At 61.9% G+C, this 19,068-nt stretch overlaps 1 protein-coding gene across 5 annotated transcripts in view; it reads left to right on the forward strand.

Moving 5' to 3' along the window:
* Window positions 1-19,068, forward strand: part of GRM4 (glutamate metabotropic receptor 4) — a 99,677-nt gene that overhangs the window by 35,438 nt on the left and 45,171 nt on the right. For all 5 annotated transcript variants that reach the window (XM_055124983.1, XM_055124984.1, XM_055124982.1 and 2 more), the window contains exon 3: window positions 6,053-6,269. In XM_055124983.1, coding sequence (XP_054980958.1) covers window positions 6,053-6,269 — 217 coding nt within the window. The remainder of the gene's footprint in view (window positions 1-6,052; window positions 6,270-19,068) is intronic.

Below are 19,068 nucleotides of genomic sequence, written 5' to 3' on the forward strand. Positions count from 1 at the left end.
TTCAAAGGCCTGTTGCCTGCACCTGTCTGGGTCTGTCCCAGAAAACACGATTCAGAAGAGGTTGGGAGATTCATCCCAGCCCCTGCTGGTCCTCCTGACAGAGCCCGGGCAGGGCCCAGGCAGGAAGGGGGTGGGGGCAGAGGGGGACACAGCAGCCCCTCCAAGATGGTCACCTGGGGTGACACCGCGGGGTCGGGAGGGAGCGAGTGGGGGTTCTGCTGAGCCCGAGGAGGGGGGAGGCGCTGAGCCCACTCACAGCAGAGCAAGGCCGGGCTGGTCCAGGAAGCATCAACCTGCGAGGCAGGACTCGGCCTCCCAGTGGCCGGCCATGACCTTGGCGGGGTGGAGGCCCTCCAGCCTCTCAGCGCTCCCGGACATGTCTGCAGCCGGCTCTGTGCGGAGGGAGGTGGCCTTCCGCTCAGAGGGCGCCTGACCTGTGCCAAGGGCTCTGCCGGGCACCCGAGGACATGGCGGGGAAGGAAGAGAAGGTCCCTAGATCCAAGAGCTGCTTGTGTGTGTGTGTGTGTGTGTGTGTGTGTGTGTGTGTGTGTTTCAGTGTGTGAGTATGTGACTGTGTGTGTTTAGGTGTGTGAGAATGTGTGAGTGTGTTAGTATGTGAGTGCGTGTGTCTGAGTGTGTGTGAATGTATGGTGTGTGTGAATGTATGGTGTGTGTGAATGTATGTGTTTGTGTGTATGTGTGTGTTGTGAGTATGCGTGAGAATGTTTGTATGACCGAGTCATCATGATTGGGGGAGGCATCAGAGCTGGGAAGTGAGGACGGGGTGCAGAGGTGGGAAAGCCACCGGCACCAAAAAGGGTGGCAGGGTCGCCTCCTGGAGGAGGGACGTTGGACGGTCCCTAGGGTGGTCTGTGAGGCTGGGCTGCTCATGCCGGAGGGGTTTGCGCAGGGGGCAGTGGGTGCCGGGGCCACAGAGTCAGCGTGTGACTGAGGGGCCGGAGGGCTTGGAGCACAGAGTGACTGCTTCTCACATATGAGACCCGGGGCTCAGTGTCCGGCATGTCCGGAGGGCTTGGAGCACAGAGTGACTGCTTCTCACGTATGAGACCCGGGGTTCAGTGTCCGACACGTGGGATTCAAAAGCAAAAATGAAAAGCATAAAGAAAATGTTTTGTTAAAATGCCAAGCGGTGTTGATAAGTTTGATGGACTGCCCCGGGCTGAGCTGTAAAGGGCACTTTGTGAGCGGCCAGCTGAAGCCCCGGGGGAGCGGGTGTGGGTTCTGCAGGAGGAGGGGCCGCTCTTTCTCCTGCCCCCCAAAGGGTCCCAGCCCTCTGGCTGCAGGGCAGCACCAAGACATCCCAAGTCATTTGCCCATCTGGTGCCCGCGGGATGCAGACTGGGCAAGGTCCCTGCCGTGGCCAGGGAGCACCGTGACCAAGAGGTGTCCACACATCCCGGCTGTACCGGGGCCTCAGGGAGAGAAGTGAGGGGGCCCCCTCTGGCAGCAGGGGGTGGGGTGGTGATCCTAATTAAAGGCTTGGATCCAAAGCCTTGGTGATGGAATTTCTAATTAAATCAATTTCATCTCATCTGGGAGACAGAGGTTTGCATGTGATAAGCATGAAATTAATAATTATGTTTAGAAATTAGCTGTTGCTCAAAGCAGAGCCATTTACACAGCCCTCTGGGGCCCCTGCCTCCACCCCTGCCCTGTCCTCTGTATGGGAGACAGATGGGCCACTTCAGCCCATCCGGTGACAGCCCGGCTGGAGGGAGCAGGCTGGCTGTCCCTGCCACAGCCCTGGGGACCTGCCCTGCGGGAGAGAGGGGCGCCCTTCTGATCACTGAGCCTGTGTGTGAGTGCCGGTGTGCCTGTGCATGTGTATGTGCGAGTATGTGTATGTGCCTGGGTGTGCATGTGTGAGTGGTGCATGTGTGTGTGCACGTGTATGCATGAGTATGTATGTGTGTGAGTGCATGAATGTTCATGCATCAGTGCATGTGTATGTGCATGAGTGTGCATGTGTGAGTGTGCGTGCATGAGTGTATAGGTGTAAGAGTGCATGTGTGAGTGTGTGCATGCATATTCATGTGTGAATGCGTGTGTATGTGCATGCCTGTGTGTGGGTGTGTTTATGTGCATGCTTATGTATGTATGTGTGCATGTGTGAGTGCATGCATGTGGATGTCTGTATTGTGTATGCATATGTGCGTGCAGTGTGCATGCCCACATTGTGAATGCATGTGTGTGCGAGTGTGAGTGTGTGCATGTGTGTGAGTGCGTGTACGTGCATGTGTGAATGCAAACATGTATATGTCAGTGTAACTGTGTGCATGTGTGCATGCAGCTGTATGTGAATGCGTGTATGAATACATGCATATGCATGTATGTATGTGCTTGTATGCATGTGTGTGAGTGTATGTGAGTGCACATGTGTGTGAGCACGTGTGACTGTATGTATGCAGGTGTGTGAGTGCATGTGTGTGTCTGTGTGTGTGTGCCTGTGTGCTCACGCAGTGATACACGTGGGCACTGAGGTCGGTTCCACTCCAGGGCCTCTGATGCGTGTGAACCCAGCACACCTGCCTCCTGAGGCAGAAAAAATAAGGCCTGTTCTGCCTGCCCCCCCCAGCTGGAGGCGCCTCCCGAGCCTGTCAGCCTCTCGAGTGAGGCCGCAGGAACAGAAACGCCCCAGTCCCCGTGGCATAAGCCCACACACTAACTACGGCTCAGGCCCCTTTCCTCCCAGGTGCCCGAGAGTCCCGCCCCGTCCCCTTGGTGTCTGGCACCTGCAGGCCAGAGCTGAGGGACCACCTACCCAGAGGGCCCAGGGCTGCGGCCAGTGCTCCGGCCCCCAGCAGCAGGGTCCCTGCCCCCAGCTCGTTGGCCAGAACCTGTCACGTGACACCCCAGGGCTTTTATCCTGGGCAGGAAGTGAGAGGTCAGCTGGGGTGGAAGAGGAAGGCTGCTGGGGGCAGGGACAGGGGATGGGCGAGGAGGGCCGGCGTAGAGCCACAGGCCAAGCACCTCCACTCGGCAAGACCCCGGAGCAGACGGCAGTCGGGGCTGCCAGGGGGGCTGGGCATGACGGGCGGCCCCGGGCGGTCTCCTAGTGACCCGTGTCCAGGGCTTGACCTTGCTGCTGTCCCTGGTGACTGATGGCCAGGCCAGGCCCCCCGTGTCCCGGGCCTGGGCTGACACTGGCCTGCGCAGAGGCCTGGGAGCGGCTGTGTGAGCTGCCCTGACCCCCACACCCCCCTGGTCCCTTTGCCAGGACAGCCAGGTCCCTTTGCCAGGACAGCCAGGCGAGCAGCCCTGGGTGGGGCAGGCAGACCCCTCTCTGCGCCTCCCTCGTGTTCCCCAGCCCCCAGAAGCCAGCCCAGTCCCCTGGTCTTACTGGACTCCGGCCGCTGATGGGGTGCTGGACCCCCGTAGTCCCTATGTTCCCTGCAGCCCGGCCGTGGCCATCGCCGCTCTTCCTGGAGCCCTTTCCTTGACGCTCAGCCCTTTTGGCGTCACCCCACTTCTCCTCACTGCCTGCACCCTCACCTCCAGGGGTGTGCGGCCCCCCCAGCCCTGTCCCATAGCCCCTCCCCTCAGCCAGGAGAGCTCCCTCTGAGGATCCCCTTCCCCACCCATGCCTCAGTTCTCCGTCACTGTCCTTGGCTAGGAGGAGGGGCTGCTGAGTCGGCTGGTCGACAAAGCATCCCAACACCTGGGGCACCTGCCTGCTGTCCCCAGAGCACCCCACCGTGGTGTTGGGGATGGGGAAGGTCTAAGCAGGTTCTCTGCAGGATGAGGGCTTCCTGGAGGAGGTGACCTTTAACATCTTAAAAATGGGTTTTTGGGCCATTGCCAGTAGTGCTCAGGGCCTCTTCCTGGCTCTGTGCCAAGGGCTCAGTCCTGGCAGTGCTGAGGGACCCCTCTGCAGTGCTGGGGATCAAAGCTGGGTCTGCCTTGTGCAAGGCGGCCAGTGGCACTGCACGCCAGGCCGACGGCGCTGAGGCTGTTCCCGTCACGTCCACGTCCCGGACACTCAGTCGAGTCCAGTGTATCGTCTAGAGACCGCACAGACCTCGGTGCTGGACAGTTCGGCCTGGGCTGCTCGTCAGGTCCCTAAAATCAGTCACGTCCCACCCTCCCTGCGGCTTTTCCTGGCCGAGTTCACTCAGGGGCTGGGCTGGGCCAGGCCTTTCTCAGGGCTCCTTGCCCTCAACCAGTGCTCCCCAGGGCAGTGATATATGCCCTAGTGCTCCCCAGAGCAGTGATACACACCCCCGGTGCTCCCAGAGCAGTGATACACACCCCCTGGTGCTCCCAGACCAGTGATACACACCCCCGGTGCTCCCTGGAGCAGTGAACACGCCCCACTGCCCCGGCCTCTAATGAGATTAGGAACACATTCGGCTTGTTTATTTTTATTTTTGATTTTGGGGCCACACCTGTGGTTCTGTGTCTTACCCTTGCTCTGTGTTCGGGATCACTCCTGGTGGGGCTCGATGCCCATGGGGTGCTGGGGATCAAACCTAGGCAAGTGTTCTACCCACTGTACTGTCTCTTTAGACTCCCCCTATTTTTTTTCTTTTTTGGTTCACACCAGGTGATGCACAGGGGTTACTCCTGGCTATTGCACTCAGGAATTACCCCTGGGGGTGCTCAGGGGACCATATGGGATGCTGGGAATCGAACCCGGGTCGGCCGTGTGCAAGGCAAACGCCCTACCCGCTGTGTTATTGCTCCAGCCCCTAGACTTCCTTTTTTTTGGGGGGTGTCACATCTGGCAGTGTCCAGGACTTACTCCTGGCAGGCGGGAGGACTGTGCAGGGTGTCGGGGATTGAACGTGGGCTGACCGCGTGCGAGGCAAGCGCCCTCCCTGCCGCGGCATCTCTCCAGCCTCCGCTTGTTTGCTCTAGAGAAAAGGACGTGCCGGAGGTGCTACGTGATCTATTTTCTTTTCCTGAAAAGGGGGTGCTTGGCCAAGAAAGCTTGGTGTCTCTGCTTTCGACGGAGGCCAGACGGGCACCAGCGTGTCCAGGGCGTGCTCCCGATCCTGGCACCCTGGGACACTTCCCAGGATGCTGTTCTGGCCTCGCGGGAAGGTGATGTGATTCCTGGGCGCAGGTCGGGGCTGGCATCACCCCGCCCCCCTCACCCCTCACACTGGCTGCCGGGGGCGGAGCAGAGGGCTCACAGAAGGGCGAGTGATGGTGACTGAGGGGCCAGGGAACCCGCAGCCCCCGTGGTGGGGGTGAGCATGGGGGAGACGGGGGTGCTGCGTCAGTCTGGCCCCTCTGAAGGGCTTGGAGTTGAGCCTTTCCTGTGCCTGGGGATGTTGGGGTGAGGCTGTGGGGTCTTCGGGGGTCACCTCCCTGACCCCGGTTCCTTCCAGGCCGCACCGTGCCAGCCCCTTGGGGACTTTCTCAGGTTGGCATAGAAGCGCTTCTTATGGAGAGCCATGTTCTTAGCGGTTCCTATGTGTACATGTGTGTGCATACGTGTGCACATGTGCATGGGTGTGCTATGTGCACACAGATGAGTGTGTGGGTGCCTATGTGTGTACCTACATTGTTTGCTGGGTGAACATGTGCACATGTACACATGTGTGTGAGTGCCTGGTACTGTGTTGTCGGGGCACCTAGGCCCTGGCCAGCTGGGGGCCCTGGGAGGCGGAGGCTCCAGGGTGAGGTAGAGAACCGGGGGGTCCTGGCAGGGAGGGGGCGGCCCCCGAGCTGGAGTGGTGGCCAGGGCTGACCCTTTCTTTTTTTGGCGGGGGGGGGTCACACCTGGCAATACGCAGGGGCTACTCCTGGCTTTGCACTCAGGAATTACCCCTGGCTGTGCTCAGGGGACCATATGGGATGCTGGGAATCGAACCCGGGTCGGCTGCGTGCAAGGCAAACGCCCTTCCCGCTGTGCTATCACTCCAGCCCAGGGCTGACCCTTTCTGGGCCTCAGGTTCCTGCTGTCAAGTGGACCAGGACTTGTCCAGCCCACGCCTCCCGGTGTCGCCAGGCTGGGGAGGGCTGGGGGACAGGAGGGACAGCGGGGTGGGCGCCAGCCGCCCCTCATGGCCCCTCTCGCCCCCAGATCCCCCAGATCAGCTACGCCTCCACGGCCCCCGACCTGAGCGACAACAGCCGCTACGACTTCTTCTCCCGCGTGGTGCCCTCGGACACATACCAGGCCCAGGCCATGGTGGACATCGTCCGCGCCCTCAAGTGGAACTACGTGTCCACGCTGGCCTCGGAGGGCAGCTACGGCGAGAGTGGCGTGGAGGCCTTCATCCAGAAGTCTCGCGAGGACGGTGAGTCAGGGGCTGGTGGTGGCCAGCGGGGGTCGGGGGGCCTGGCCTGGCTCCCGCCGAGGGCTCGGCCCGTCCCAGCCGCTCCCGGGACCTGGGTGGCAGACGTGGGCAGATGTGTCCGGGCTGCAGATATGACAGGGCCCTCCCGACAAGGGGTGTCCGTCCTGTGCAGGGCGGGGGAGGCCTGTGGGGGGGTGGCCTGTTCCCGGGGGTCCCCAGGAGACGGGAAGGTCAGCCAGCAAGGGGTGTCTGAGGCCCTGGAAGCTGGGAGTCCCTGAAACTGAGCCCTGCAGTGGGGGGCGTGTTGGGGTTTGGGGTGCTGGGGGCCGTCTGGCCTCAGTGGTGCCCTTTGGGGGGGTTTGAGGAAGCGGCTTGCTCTCTGGGGCCTCCCCGCTTCACACACGCCCCCCATCGAGCTCCTGGCACCCCCTCACTTGCCATCCTCAGAAGGTGCCCTGAGAAGGCTGTGGGTGTCAGTGCCCGCTGAGGCCACGCCTGGGGTAGCACCCCGGGGTGGGGGGCAAGGGCAGCCCAGGGGCGTGAGGGGCTGTGTTGTGGGGGGGCAGCGGGGCCACCCCCCGGGCTGCTGTGTGAGGGGTGGGTCTCCCCGCAGAGAGCGCCCAGCCCCGTCCCTCTCCTGGCTGTGAGGAGTGGGCCGTGTGGCCTGGCGACCTTGGGGCCTGGCGTCTCTATTTATGCCTGTAGGACCCGGGGCTTTAATTGGTTTTCCAAAGGACCGCAGAGTGTCCAGAGGCTGGCGTTGGGAACACCCTGCGGGCATAATCCTGCTATAAATCTCAGATAAGCCCCTTAATTGTAGAGCGGAGCTGCCCGCGGCCCGGGCGGGGGGAGAGGGCGCTGGAGTGGGCCAGGCTGACGGACGGCTGCGGAGGGCAGGGGCGCCTCTCCCGCCCCGCAGGAGCAGGACTGGCCGCGCTGAGCCCCCGGGGCCGCCCCTCCTCTGCCCGGCCCTTCTCTGCTCACCCCCAGCCCGCGCCTCTGGGCAGGGCAGCTGTCTCCCGGCCTCCCGGCACCCCCACCTGTGTCTGGGCCGGCTGTGCTCCGGGCCTGTTGTCTGGGGGGTTCTCTCTGCCCTACGGGGGAGACCGAGGCACGAGAAGCCAAGTAACAGGTGGCAGGAGGGCTCGGCCAGTGGGCGAGAGATGGCGAGGAGCAGAGCCTTGCAGTCTGGGTCCTTTTGGGGTAGTGCTCGGGGAGACCCCTATGGAGTGCCCAGGGACTCCGGGGTCCTGCCCGAGTCTCGGCCGACCAAGGGCAGATTCCATGCAGGGGCTGAGGAGGCAGAGCTGCCCAGGGCATACGGGCGGGGGGCCGGGGACCTCCAGGGCCACACCTGGTGATGCTCAGGGGACTAAGCCGTGCTGGGGGTCAAGCTGGGTTGGGGGCATGCCAGGGGGTCCCTAATCACTGCTCTATCTCCAGGGGCAGGGGGTGGCCATGCCAGGGGGTCCCTAACCACTGCTCTATCTCTCGGCCCCACACTAGAGGGCCTATCTGCTTTTGCATTTTTGTTTATTCCATTGCCCATTCCGCACCCATGAACCAGGTACTACATGGGCCAGCTGTATACAAGTCTCTCTCTTTTACACACACACACACACACACACACACTCACACACACACACTCACTCACAGGCACACATACATGCACTCTCACACACACCCACTCACACATACCCACACTCACATACAATCACATTCACGCGTGCCCACTCACATGTGCACACATACGCAAACACACTCACATACACCTCCCCACATCCTCACACTCACACACATATGGTCACACACACTCAAGTACTTACACTCCCCCCGCACGCACAGGCAGAGGCCACGTGCTGACGCCTCTGACATGGGGAGGGGTGAGGAGGGCTTTGCTTCCGCAGGGCCTGAGACTGTTGCTGGAATGTTCTGCAGGCACTGGCTCGAGGTGGCTTCAGAGGCCTTGAGGAAGGGAACTGCCTTGCCAGAGCCTCCTCTCGGGGTCCCCCGGCCGGGCAGAGGTGCCTCTGACAGTGCCCTGGCCCCTGGCCGCCACCCGCCCCTGCCCCCAGCCTGTCCTGCTGTTGCTCTGGGCCCCGGCCGGGCCTGCCCCGATGCCCACCGGACTCAGGAGATTTGACTTGGATGGCCCGTCTTTGGGCAGGTGAAGAAAGCAGAGAGAAAGCCGCGCTCCAGCGGCCAAATTGAAACCAGAATTGAGCGCCAGCCGTAAGCGGCCACTGTGCCTTGTAGCCTAATCCCTGCAAAAGATTAAAGATGTCTTTGGCCGTATATTGTATTGATTTGTCCTCTGAAGTATAAATCACCGCGAGCTACTCTGAGGAGCCCCGGAAGCTCGGCGGGGGCGAGGGCAGTGGGCAGGGCCGTGGAGGGAGAGCTTGGCCGCTGGCTGTGTGCCCAGCTCAGGCCTGCAGGGGGCGTGGCCAGGCCCATTTTGCAGCTGGAGAAACTGAGGCTCCTTTTCCCAAGGGCAGCTAGAGTGATTGCGTGCGTGTGTGTGTGTGCGTGTGTGTGTGTGTGTGTCCACGCCCAGGGGCTGGCACAGAGAGGCAGACATGCTGTGCGGCCTGGAGCCCAGTTTGGCCCCACCAGCACGAGTGCCCCCGGGCAGTGCTCCTCCATACGGCCCCTCCTGCGTGGTCACCCGTGAGCTCTACAGGCTCGTGTCTTGGTCCCGCTTAACATGTGAGAGAAGGGAGGGCAGGCCGTCTGGGGGTACCTGGGCCCCCCAGCCCCGGGCCAGCCTCCGGCTCCAGCAGCGCAGCCGAGGGCGGAGTGAGTCTGAACAGCCCGGCAGCCTCCTGGCCTCAGTTTCCTCATCTGCGAAGGAGGGTGGCTGTGGTGTCAGTTCGGGCAGCAGCTGGCGAGGAGGGGGTGCTCAGGAGACCCCGGTGAGGTGTGGTGGGTCTGGCTGAGTGGGCCCCGAGCCCTCCCTGTGTCTTAGCTGGGGGAGCCCAAGGGGCTGCTGGGCCCTAACCAGGGCAGCAGAGTGCCCAGCTTCGGGGAGAGAGGTGGAGTGGAGCTCACAGACGGGGTCCGGGTCGGGGAGGGGGCACGGGTGAGGCTCTGGGCTGTCCTGGAAGTGTCTGCATAGGTGCCCGAAGCATCTGCTCATTGGTGCATGTGTGTGTGCCTGTGTGTGCAAGCACATATGCACACATGTGTATGCACATGCCTGTGTGATATGTGTGCATGCATTAGTGGACATGCAAGTGTATGTGTGCATGTGCTTTGTGTAATTGTGTGAGTGCACATTTTGTGTGTGCATGTGTATGTGTGCATGTATATGTGAGAGTGTGTGCATGTGTCCATGTGTGTATGAGTGTGTGCATGAGAGTGCACATTGTGTGCATGCATATTGCTGGATGTATATGCATGTGTGAGCGTGTATGCATCTGTGTACATGTGTGTACCCACATTGTATGTGTACATGTTTGTGCAAGCATGTGTGCATGTGTATGTGTGTGAGTGCATGCATGGCAATGCACATTATGTGTGCCTGTGCATGTGTATGAGCATGTGTGGATATGTACATATTCATGTGCACGTGTGCATGAGTGTTTGCACATGTGTGTGAATGTCTGAGCATGTGTATGTGCATGAGAGTGCACATTGTGTGTGCATGTGTGTACATGTGTATATGTTTGTGCTGTGCATGACTGTGCAAGTGTGTGCATGTGAGTGCACTGTGTGCATGTGTGTGCACATGTGTGGGTACATGTTTGTGTGTGAGCGTATGTGAATGCATGCATGAGAGCGCATGCTGTGTGTGTGCATGTGTGCGGCCTGTGCGTCCCAGCTGCTCCAGGACGCCCTCCTCCCTGCTGGAGGCTGCGGGCAGGCGGGCACGTGGACGCGCATTAGGATGCAGAGCAGGCCCCGCCTGGGCGCCCGGATCTTGCCGGTGAGTCACCGGAGGGCGAGACAGGCGAGGGGGTGGCGCAGACGTGGCACACGCTGTCCTCAGTGCCTGTCACCGGGTCCTGAGACTCGGGGCTGGGCTGAGAGCTTTACCCTCTCGGCAGCCTTGCCAGCCGCAGGGGCCCACCTGAGACTTGGTTATTGGCGCGGGGCCCTGTTTCCTGCCTCCGCCCACAGGGAGTGCCAAGTGTGCGAGCACGGGTGACATTAGAAGGGACATTCATGGAGCTCCTCACGTTAACCCGTTGGGCGCTGAAGGAAGCGCCACCATTCCCAGAACACGGGAACGGAGAGGCCAGGTGACTCCCTTGGGGCCATACAGCAGGTGGGGGTCTCCTTGCCCCTGAGACAGGGGGCTGGGAGGACATGCATCGGCCTGCAGGAGGGAGCAGAGGCCTTTTCCTGGGGTGCCCTCAAGTCTGGCTCTGGACCTCTGGGGAGTGACCCAGAACCCGGGACCACACCTGGGTGTGGGCTCAGGCTGGCTCCTCGGAGGAGGACGTCCTGGCCTCGCATCCCCGTGGTGTGCCAGCGTCCCCCATTGATATTCCGGAGACGTGGGGGAGTCAAGCTGTTACTGGTCTGACCTCCAGCTCAGCTCCCAGTGCTGGCGGCAGCCCTGCATTCAGACGCTCAGCCAGGGGGAGGCTGGGGGCGGGGTGGGGCGGGGCGGGGGCGGGGTCTGGGGGTCTGGGATATTGGCTGTGCGCTGTAGGCGGGGCTGGGGCCTGGGGCTGGGGCTGGGCTCATCCTTACCTGCCAGCTGGAGAGGTGAGAACTCAGGTGCTCAGGTGTGTGTGTGGGGAGCACCCACGTCCTGGGGTCTCTGAGGCCCTGGGCGAGGTGGGCCAGTGGGAGGAGCTGTGCCCAGGAGGGCCTGAGAGGAGAGGTTTGCCCAGGGCCCTGCCCCCGCCCCCCAGGAGCCAGAAACCCTCAGCCCTTTTCTGACCTCTCTCTCTCCTTCTCCCCTCCTCCTCTCCCCTCCCCTGCAGCCCCCTCTCCCCTCCCCCTTCCCCTTTCCCTCCCCGCTCCCCTCCCCTCCTCTCCTCTGCACCAGCCCCCTTTGGGTTTCCACCCACCATGTCTTCTCTGGGGTCTCCTCTTCAGAGAGGCCCATCTGACCTTCGCCCCTGAAAGAGCCCCTCCACTTGCCCAGTGCCTTTCCGAATTCCACTTTGGGGGCTCCCAGGCAGTGCTGGGGGCTGGGGACACTCCAGGTGACACTCGTCCAGCTGGGCTGGGAGGCTTGGTGCCACGCACAGAAGTGTTGGACAGTGGAGGGTTGAATTCAGGGCCTGGGGGTAAAAGCATGCGCCTCCCCCTCCCCCGCCTCCTGGGCTCCTGTTTTCTGGACGCACTTGGCAGATCCGCTTTGGTTGGACGCAGTGTCCGAGGCCGGGAGTCTCTGCCGGGCTGTTCCTGTGCAGGCTGCCCGCCAGCACCATCGGGGCATCGGGCGTCACGCAACGTGATGCTGCCTCCAACCCCCAACCAGCGCTCCTGTCCTCAGCTGTCCCAGTGGGAGGGGCCTTGCTCCCCTCCCCCACCTACTGGGGCAAACGGAGGCCAGAAGGCCCAGGCATCGGGTGTCAGGTCCGGCTGCCCCGGGGCCCCTCCTGGCTCTCTGAGCACAGCCACCCTGGGCCAGGGGGTGCACAGGGGCTCCGCCTCCCCTGCCTTCTCTCTGCAGCAGCTAACGCGCCTCCTGCCCTGGAGGGTGGGAAGGGAACCCCTCAGCCGCCCAGACCCCCAGAGCCTCCCAGCCGGCCTGTGCTTCTGGGCTCCTTCACCTCTGCTGGGCACTTGGCCCCTGACCGCAGCAGCGGGGGCTGGCACGCGTCCCAAGCCGTCGCACAGACTGTCGGGCTCTGCATGAGCACCCAGGGACTGCCCGCACACAGCACACTCCGGCGGCCTCCTCGTCCCACGTCCCACGGGGTCCCCAGCACCGCCAGGAGTCAGCCCTGAGCACAGAGCCAGGAGTCAGTCCTGAGCACAGAGCCAGGAGCCAGCCCTGAGCACAGAGCCAGGAGTCAGCCCTGAGCACAGAGCCAGGAGTCGTTTTTTTGGGGGACCCAGGGGATCAAACTTAGGACCTCCCACACACATGCCAGGCATGTGCTTTACCACTGGGCCACACTGCCATGTCTCTCCCCAGGAACTCTGAGGGCTGTGAGGGCTCCAGGCCAGCAGGGCTTGGCAGAGGCTCCCGGGCGTGAGGGGAGGAGGGCAGGGCCTGCCAGGTGGGGTGACAGTTTGAGCCAAAGGGGGTGTGCGCGAGGCAGGTGGGGCCTGGTGAGGGGCCCCGGCTGGTCTCCTGGCCTGGACAGGGGCCAGTGCTGGCCTCCTACAGCCAGGCCTGTATTTGCACGTCTTTGGCCCGGGGAGCCTGTTCCTATCCCTGGGGCCGTGGGGCGTGGGGGTCCCCTCTGCCCATCGGGGGCGGCCAGGACTCACCCCTCTTCCTGCTCTCCCCCAAGCAAGCAGGGGAGTCACCGGGGGAGTTGGTCTTCCCCGGGGTTTGCTCACGGCCCCCGTCACTCTGACCTGCTTGAGGCCACGGGCCCTGGCACTGGGTCCCCTTCCTGTCAGCCAAGGTCCTCAGGCTGGTCCTCTGCCATCTGGCCACTCTGCATGTGCCCTCAGACACTCAGCCCCAAACGCTCTGTTTAGGGAGTGTCTTAGTGGAGCACTGGGGAAGGAGCCCCCTCTGGGCTCGAAGGGTGGATGCCTGAAGGTGGGATTTCAGGACTCAGTCTCTGGGGGCCAGCTTGTGGGGACACAGCCTGGAGGGTCCCCGTTATCCCCTCAACCTGGCGACACGTGGGCTCCAGTAGCGGGGGGGCGGGCAGCTGGGGGCTGGGTGGGTTCTGCTCTGCTTCTGCTCTGCCTCAGGAGAGAGGAGTGGCTTGAGCTTCCTTTGGGGGTGGGGGGACCCCAGGGCCGCCTCACTCGAGTCCCAGTGCAGGCCTGCCCCGTCGGTGTCCTCCCTGGGGCTGGTGGGGGGGTGGCCGGCCCAGGCTGGCCTGATGAGTGACTGTTACATCTCCCGCGTCCCTGGCCACCCTCCTGGGCACGGGAGCTAAGTGGACCTGACGTGAGGGCCCCCCCAGAGCCGAGAGGCCCACCCGGCGCCCGTGAGGTGCCCGGAGTGGCCCTGGGAGAGAGGCCGGGCTGTTGCCGCCGTGACCGTCTGCACGGCTGGCCAGCCCTGGGGACTCGGCCTGTCCACTCCGATTTCCCAGCCACGCTGCTCCGGGCAGGCGTTGACACCTCACGACGGTGTGTGTCCCTGGCTGGGTGTCGTCAGCCTAGTTCTCTGCCAGCGCAGGTGGGGGCGGCAGTGTCCCTCACGCACCCCCGCCTGGCACCTCCTGACCCAGTGACGACGTGTGTCCCCTGGGCAGGAAGCCATGGTCTCTCGGCTTCCTTAAGGTTCTTATCTCTTTACTGAGGGCCTGGGGCCACACCGGCTGTGCTCAGGGCTCACTGAGGGCTCTGCGTTCAGGGATCATTCCTGGCAGGGCTTGGGGGACCGAATGGGGTGTCGGGGCTCGAACCTGGGTCGAGAGTGCTCAAGGCATGTGCCCTCCCTGCTGTGCTGTCATTCCCGCCCCAGCCATGTTCTCCTGGGCCGGCCTCCTTGTAGCAGTGTTTGAAGATATATTCCTTCCTCCCTCCCCTCCTTTTTCCCTCCCTCCTTTCTCTTTCTTTTTTTTTTTGCTTTTTGGGTCACACCTGGCGATGCACAGGGGTCACTCCTGGCTCTGCACTCAGGAATTACCCCTGCAGTGCTCAGGGGACCATATGGGATGCTGGGAATCGAACCCGGGTTGGCCACGTGCAAGGCGAACACCCTATCCGCTGCGCTATCGCTCCAGCCCTTTCTTTCTTTCTTTCTTTCTTTCTTTCTTTCTTTCTTTCTTTCTTTCTTTCTTTCTTTCTTTCTTTCTTTCTTTCTTTCTTTCTTTCTTTCTTTCTTTCTTTCTTTTCTTTCTTTCTTTCTTCCTTCCTTCCTTCCTTCCTTCCTTCCTTCCTTTTTCTTTCTTTCTTTCTTTCTTTCTTTCTTTCTTTCTTTCTTTCTTTCTTTCTTTCTTTCTTTCTTTCTTTCTTTCTTTCTTTCTTTCTTTCTTTCTTTCTTTCTTTCTTTCTTTCTTTCTTTCTGTTTTTGGGGTCACACCCAGCGATGCTCAGGGCTTACTCCTGGCTCTGCACTCAGGAATCACCCCTGGCAGTGCTCGGAGACCACATGGCATGGCATACCAGGGGACCATCCCAGGTTGGCCGCGTGCAAGGCAAATTACCCTCCCCACTGCACTATCGCTCCGGCCCTGAAGATTTCTTTTGGGGGTTAATACATGCTCCCTTTGTGGTGGCAGCCCCTGGTGCCCTTTGCCCTCCGATCCCTACCTCCTGCATGACTCAGTGTGAGGAGTGGTCAGGGCTGGACACTGGCTCTCTCTCGGGCCCTGAGCAGCCGCCACTCACTGCTGAAGCGTAAAGCTGTGAAAAGGGTTGAACTCAGTCTTGGCCTCTGGCCTCTGGGTGGCTGTGTGACCCAGCGCCAGTGACAATCCCTCTCTGATCTCCACTTCATCCCCAGCCTGAGGGTGAGTCAGGGGATGCTGATCCCCCAGAACACGGGGCTTTGCTGTTTGTCCTCTCCATGTGGGGCTCCAGGGCCCCCAGACTTCACTGTCTCCCGTTTCTGGTCCTGATTGGGACACGCAGCGTGCAGCTACTCCCAGCAGCCGTTTGCTCCGCGCTGAGGCTTCCGCCCCTCACCTCTGCCCTCCTCACAGGTCAGCCCCTACAACCCTTCCCCGGAAAGGCCGTGCTCTCCCGGGCCCATGGTTGAGGGACGCCCCCGAGAGCAGGTGGCAGGGGCTGTGAGGCTGCACTCAGGTCTCACAAGGGCCAGGCACCGCCTTCCCCGCTGCGCCGTGCACCCTGGCCCGTCCCTGTTTCAGGAGGTGACCGGGGCTCTGAGTGACGTGGCACCAAGCCCTAGCCCACGACAGAGGGACGGGAGCCCAGGGCCGTATCGGCGGAGGTCACGTGCTTTGGGCGCCCACAGTGTGGCCGGCTGGACTGGGACACGGGCGAGGGAGCAGACACTGGACAGAGCCAGGGCCCGGGGCCCGAGAGCTGGTGCTTGGGGACAGACGTCCTCTGGTGTGCTGTGTGCGGGCCCAGACAGCCCCCGTGGAAGTGGCCTGAGGTGGGGGAAGCCCGTGCTGCAGTGGAGGGAGGGCGGCGAGCACTCTGGGGAGAGAACCCCGGACAGAGGGGGAGGGGTCTAGAGGCAGGAGCAGGGGAGTGGGGGCAGAAGGGAAGCCGTCACGTGGGGCCTGTGGGCCACTGGGAGGGGCGGCTTGAGGAAGAGGCCCCTGGAAGGCTGGGGTCAGCGCTCCGCCTGGGTAGGGTCCCGGTGGCGGGCGTGCAGGGACATCAGGGGTGCTGGGCCAGGCGGGGCTGCAGGGAAGGACAGAGCTGGGGACGCCGGCCGGCCGGGGGCAGGGGCCCGGCCCAGCACGAGAGATTCAGCACCACGGACAGCGGCGACCCGCCACCCGGGCTCTGCGCACGGAGGGCGGGTGTCGACCACGTGCAGGGCTGCGCCCCGCGGCTGAGTTCTCAGTTTCTGTTTCAGCTAAATTCGCACATTTCCGGGACCGCCGCGCATCCTTTTTGGGACGAGGTGGGCACAGTTCCACAGCAGGACGCGAGCTGGGGCGCGGCTGTCTCTGGGAATCTCTGCATCTGGCCCAGTGTTGTCAGGAGGGAGAGGCCTGGGGCGGGGGAGGGAGGGGTGAGGAAGGCAGGGCCTAGAGGATTGGAGGAGCCTGTCTCCTGACTGGGGTCCTCTGGGGTTCTGGGAGGAAGACGGGCACTCCTGAGAGAGAAGCAGGTGCAACGAGGGGGGTGGGTCAGCCCTGGCCGACTGCTGCCCTCTCGACCTGCCGTGGGCTTGTTGGTATCTGTGGACGAGCTGCTATTCCCCACTAACCCTCAGTTTCTCCAGCTGTAAAATGGGTGTGATATAGCCCTCCCTAACCTTTCTGGTTATTTGAAGAATGAGAGCACAGATTTCCTACAGGAAGGGTCAGAGGGGTCCCGGGGCACTTTGGAAATGTCAGACCTCAAGGGCGAGCACTTGGCTTCTTCCTGCCAACTCCTCCCACCCCCACCCGCCGTGACTGCCCTCTTCTCTCTCTCTCCCCTCCCCCACTCGCTCGGTGTGTTAGAACCGTGCTTCATTTTGCACGAGACAGAATGATCATATGGATATTCTATGCAAATTCTCATTTTTAATGAGCCAGAAGGAAAGCTAACAACCATCTTGCAGACGTCTTGGGCCCCAGGGAGGCCTTGGAGGGGAAGAAGCAGGACCGAGTGACAGAAGAAAGAGGCGGCAAGGAGGAGCGTGAGCATGAGGGGCTGCGGGGGCAGGGCATGCCCCACCCCCACCCCACCCCCAGGACCATGCCCCCTTCCCCGTCTCCAGGCCTCCCTGCTTCCCATCTTACAGTAGGAAGACAGTCTTGGCATCGGGCGGGGTACGCAGCTGGCACCGGTCTCTGGTTTGTGGGACTCAGTTTCCTTCTCTGTACAATAGTCATAAACCTAAGGCAGCAGCTCTTGGGAGGAGCCAATGACAGAACGTGGGCAGGAGTGAGTCCATGGGGGGCTAGAGCGATAGCACAGCGGGGAGGGCATTTGTCTTGCACACGGCTGACCTGGGTTCAATTCCCAGCATCCCCATATGGTCCCCTGAGCACTGCCAGGAGTAATTCCTGAGTGCAGAGCCAGGAGTAACCCCTGTGTGTGACCCAAAAAGAAAAAAAAAAAAAGGAAAAACAAAGAATGAGTCCATGAGAGGCTGGGGAGATTACAGTGGGGCTGGCACTGGCCAATAGCCAACAGAGTAGCCAACACAGGTTCGATCCCCGCCCCCGGCAAGTCTCCTGAGCCCTCCGGAGTGATCCCTGAGCACAGAGCAAGATAAGTCCCGAGCACCGCCGGGTGTGGCCTTCACCCAAAATGAGGTCATTGAACAGAGGGATGTAAACTAATGCCCCCATGTAAACTAATGCCCCCATACACACACATGATGTGTGTGTATGTGTGTGTGTTTGTGTATGTGTGTTTGTGTGAGTGTATGCTTGTGTCTTATGAAAGCATATGTGCATGTATGTATATATGCATGTGTGTATGTGTGTATGCATGTATGTGTGTGAGAGAGAGAGAAAGGGAAGGTGAGGGAGCAAGTGAGTTGGGGGAACAGGAAGTGGAGGCAGGGGGACAAGGGCAGCAGATGGGGGCCCAGAGGCCTTCCGGACAGCAGGGAAGCTTGTAATGAATGAATCTTTTTATTCACCCAATCATTCATTCATCAGCATCTAGCATCTTCCTTACAGACGGAGGGTGGGGCTCGTGTCTGTCCTATTCACAGCTGTTCTCATAGCATCAAAGACAGTATCTGGCGGCAGGGTGGGGTGGGAGAGGGGGAGGACGCTGGGGAAATTGTTGCTGAATCAATAAATACTCTGTCTCTGGCAGTGGGCCTGGCCAGGCCATTCCCTGGAGCTCAGAGGCGGGTGGGCACAGAGGCATCACGTCCAATCATTTCCATCTGCTGTGCTAAGTTGAGAAGTGGGATGGTTGTGGGCAGCCAGGGAGCTCGGGGACATCCACGGAGGCTTCCTGGAGGAGGGGACCTTCCTGCTCCCCAAGGCCGAGTCCTCCAGGAGACAGTTGCTGACTTGAAAGAGGAGTCAGAGAGGAGTCGAGGGGCAGAGGCCAAGGGTGCAGACTGGGTGGAGGGGCACAGCTGGCGTGTTGGCCGCGCGGGTGCTGCCCAGGAGATGAGGCTGTGCGGGGAGGTGAGAAGCACTCCCCTCCACAGGCCTGGGGTGGGGGAGAAGGGGCGGAGGGCTGTCCTGGGAAGCTGGGCCGGCCGGCCCGGCTCGCTGAGGCGTGCACACAGTCCTGGGGCTCTGGTCCGTGTCCCCAGACGTGCTGACTGAGGGGTCCTAGGGGTCAGGGCCGAGGGCCCAGCTGGCTTCGGGCCGATCACGGTGCCTCCCTGGGCCCTGGGCCAAGTCAGGAAGGAGCCCCCGACTCTGGGCAGCTCCGCCCAGCTCCTGGGCGCAAGGAAGTACCACTGCCCTTAAGACACGGGCAGACTTGGCAGTTTTGTTGGCCCTGAGGCTGTGGGGAGCCGTAGCAGGAGGCGTCGGACTGCGGATGAGAATCTGTCCCTGCGAATGCCTGCTGCAGGGAGCTAGCAGATGGCCGCCTCTTTTTTTTTTTTCCTCCGAAGGGGTCACTCCCAGCAGTGCTTGGCCTGGTGAGGTGGTATTGGTGACTGCCAGGACCACTCCAGAGGTGTGGAGTGAGGGGCTTGGGTGCTGAGGAATGAGTACAGACCCCCCCATCCCCGGACTCGTGGGTGCCCTACCCACCCCCGGTGGGGGCGGAGCTTCCCCAGCTCTGGGGAGCAAGAAGGGGTCACTGGGCTCCGACCCCCAGCCCACTCACTGGCTGCCCCTGGGATCCAGGCAGGCCTGGGGTTGGCTACTGACCCCCTCTGTCCTCTCTCTGCACTCCAGATGAGGCCCGGCAGGCCCCCACACCTTCCCCCGGACACACGGGCAGAGCCGGGGACGGTGTTCTGGGGGCGGGGTGGACACTTCTTCAGCTCAGGGTTCAAGCCGGGACACCAGGCCCTCACCTTTGCCCAGCAGCTCTTTCCTTCCAAGCCTGCCCTGGGCTCCCAGAAGGTCCCTCCTGGCCCAGCTGGGGAGGCCTCTGTCTGCTCCGTCCCTCGCCTGCGGACAATTGTCCAGCC

This window comes from Sorex araneus, chromosome 2 (assembly GCF_027595985.1).
Source record: "Sorex araneus isolate mSorAra2 chromosome 2, mSorAra2.pri, whole genome shotgun sequence".
In the NCBI taxonomy this organism is placed as follows: domain Eukaryota; kingdom Metazoa; phylum Chordata; class Mammalia; order Eulipotyphla; family Soricidae; genus Sorex; species Sorex araneus.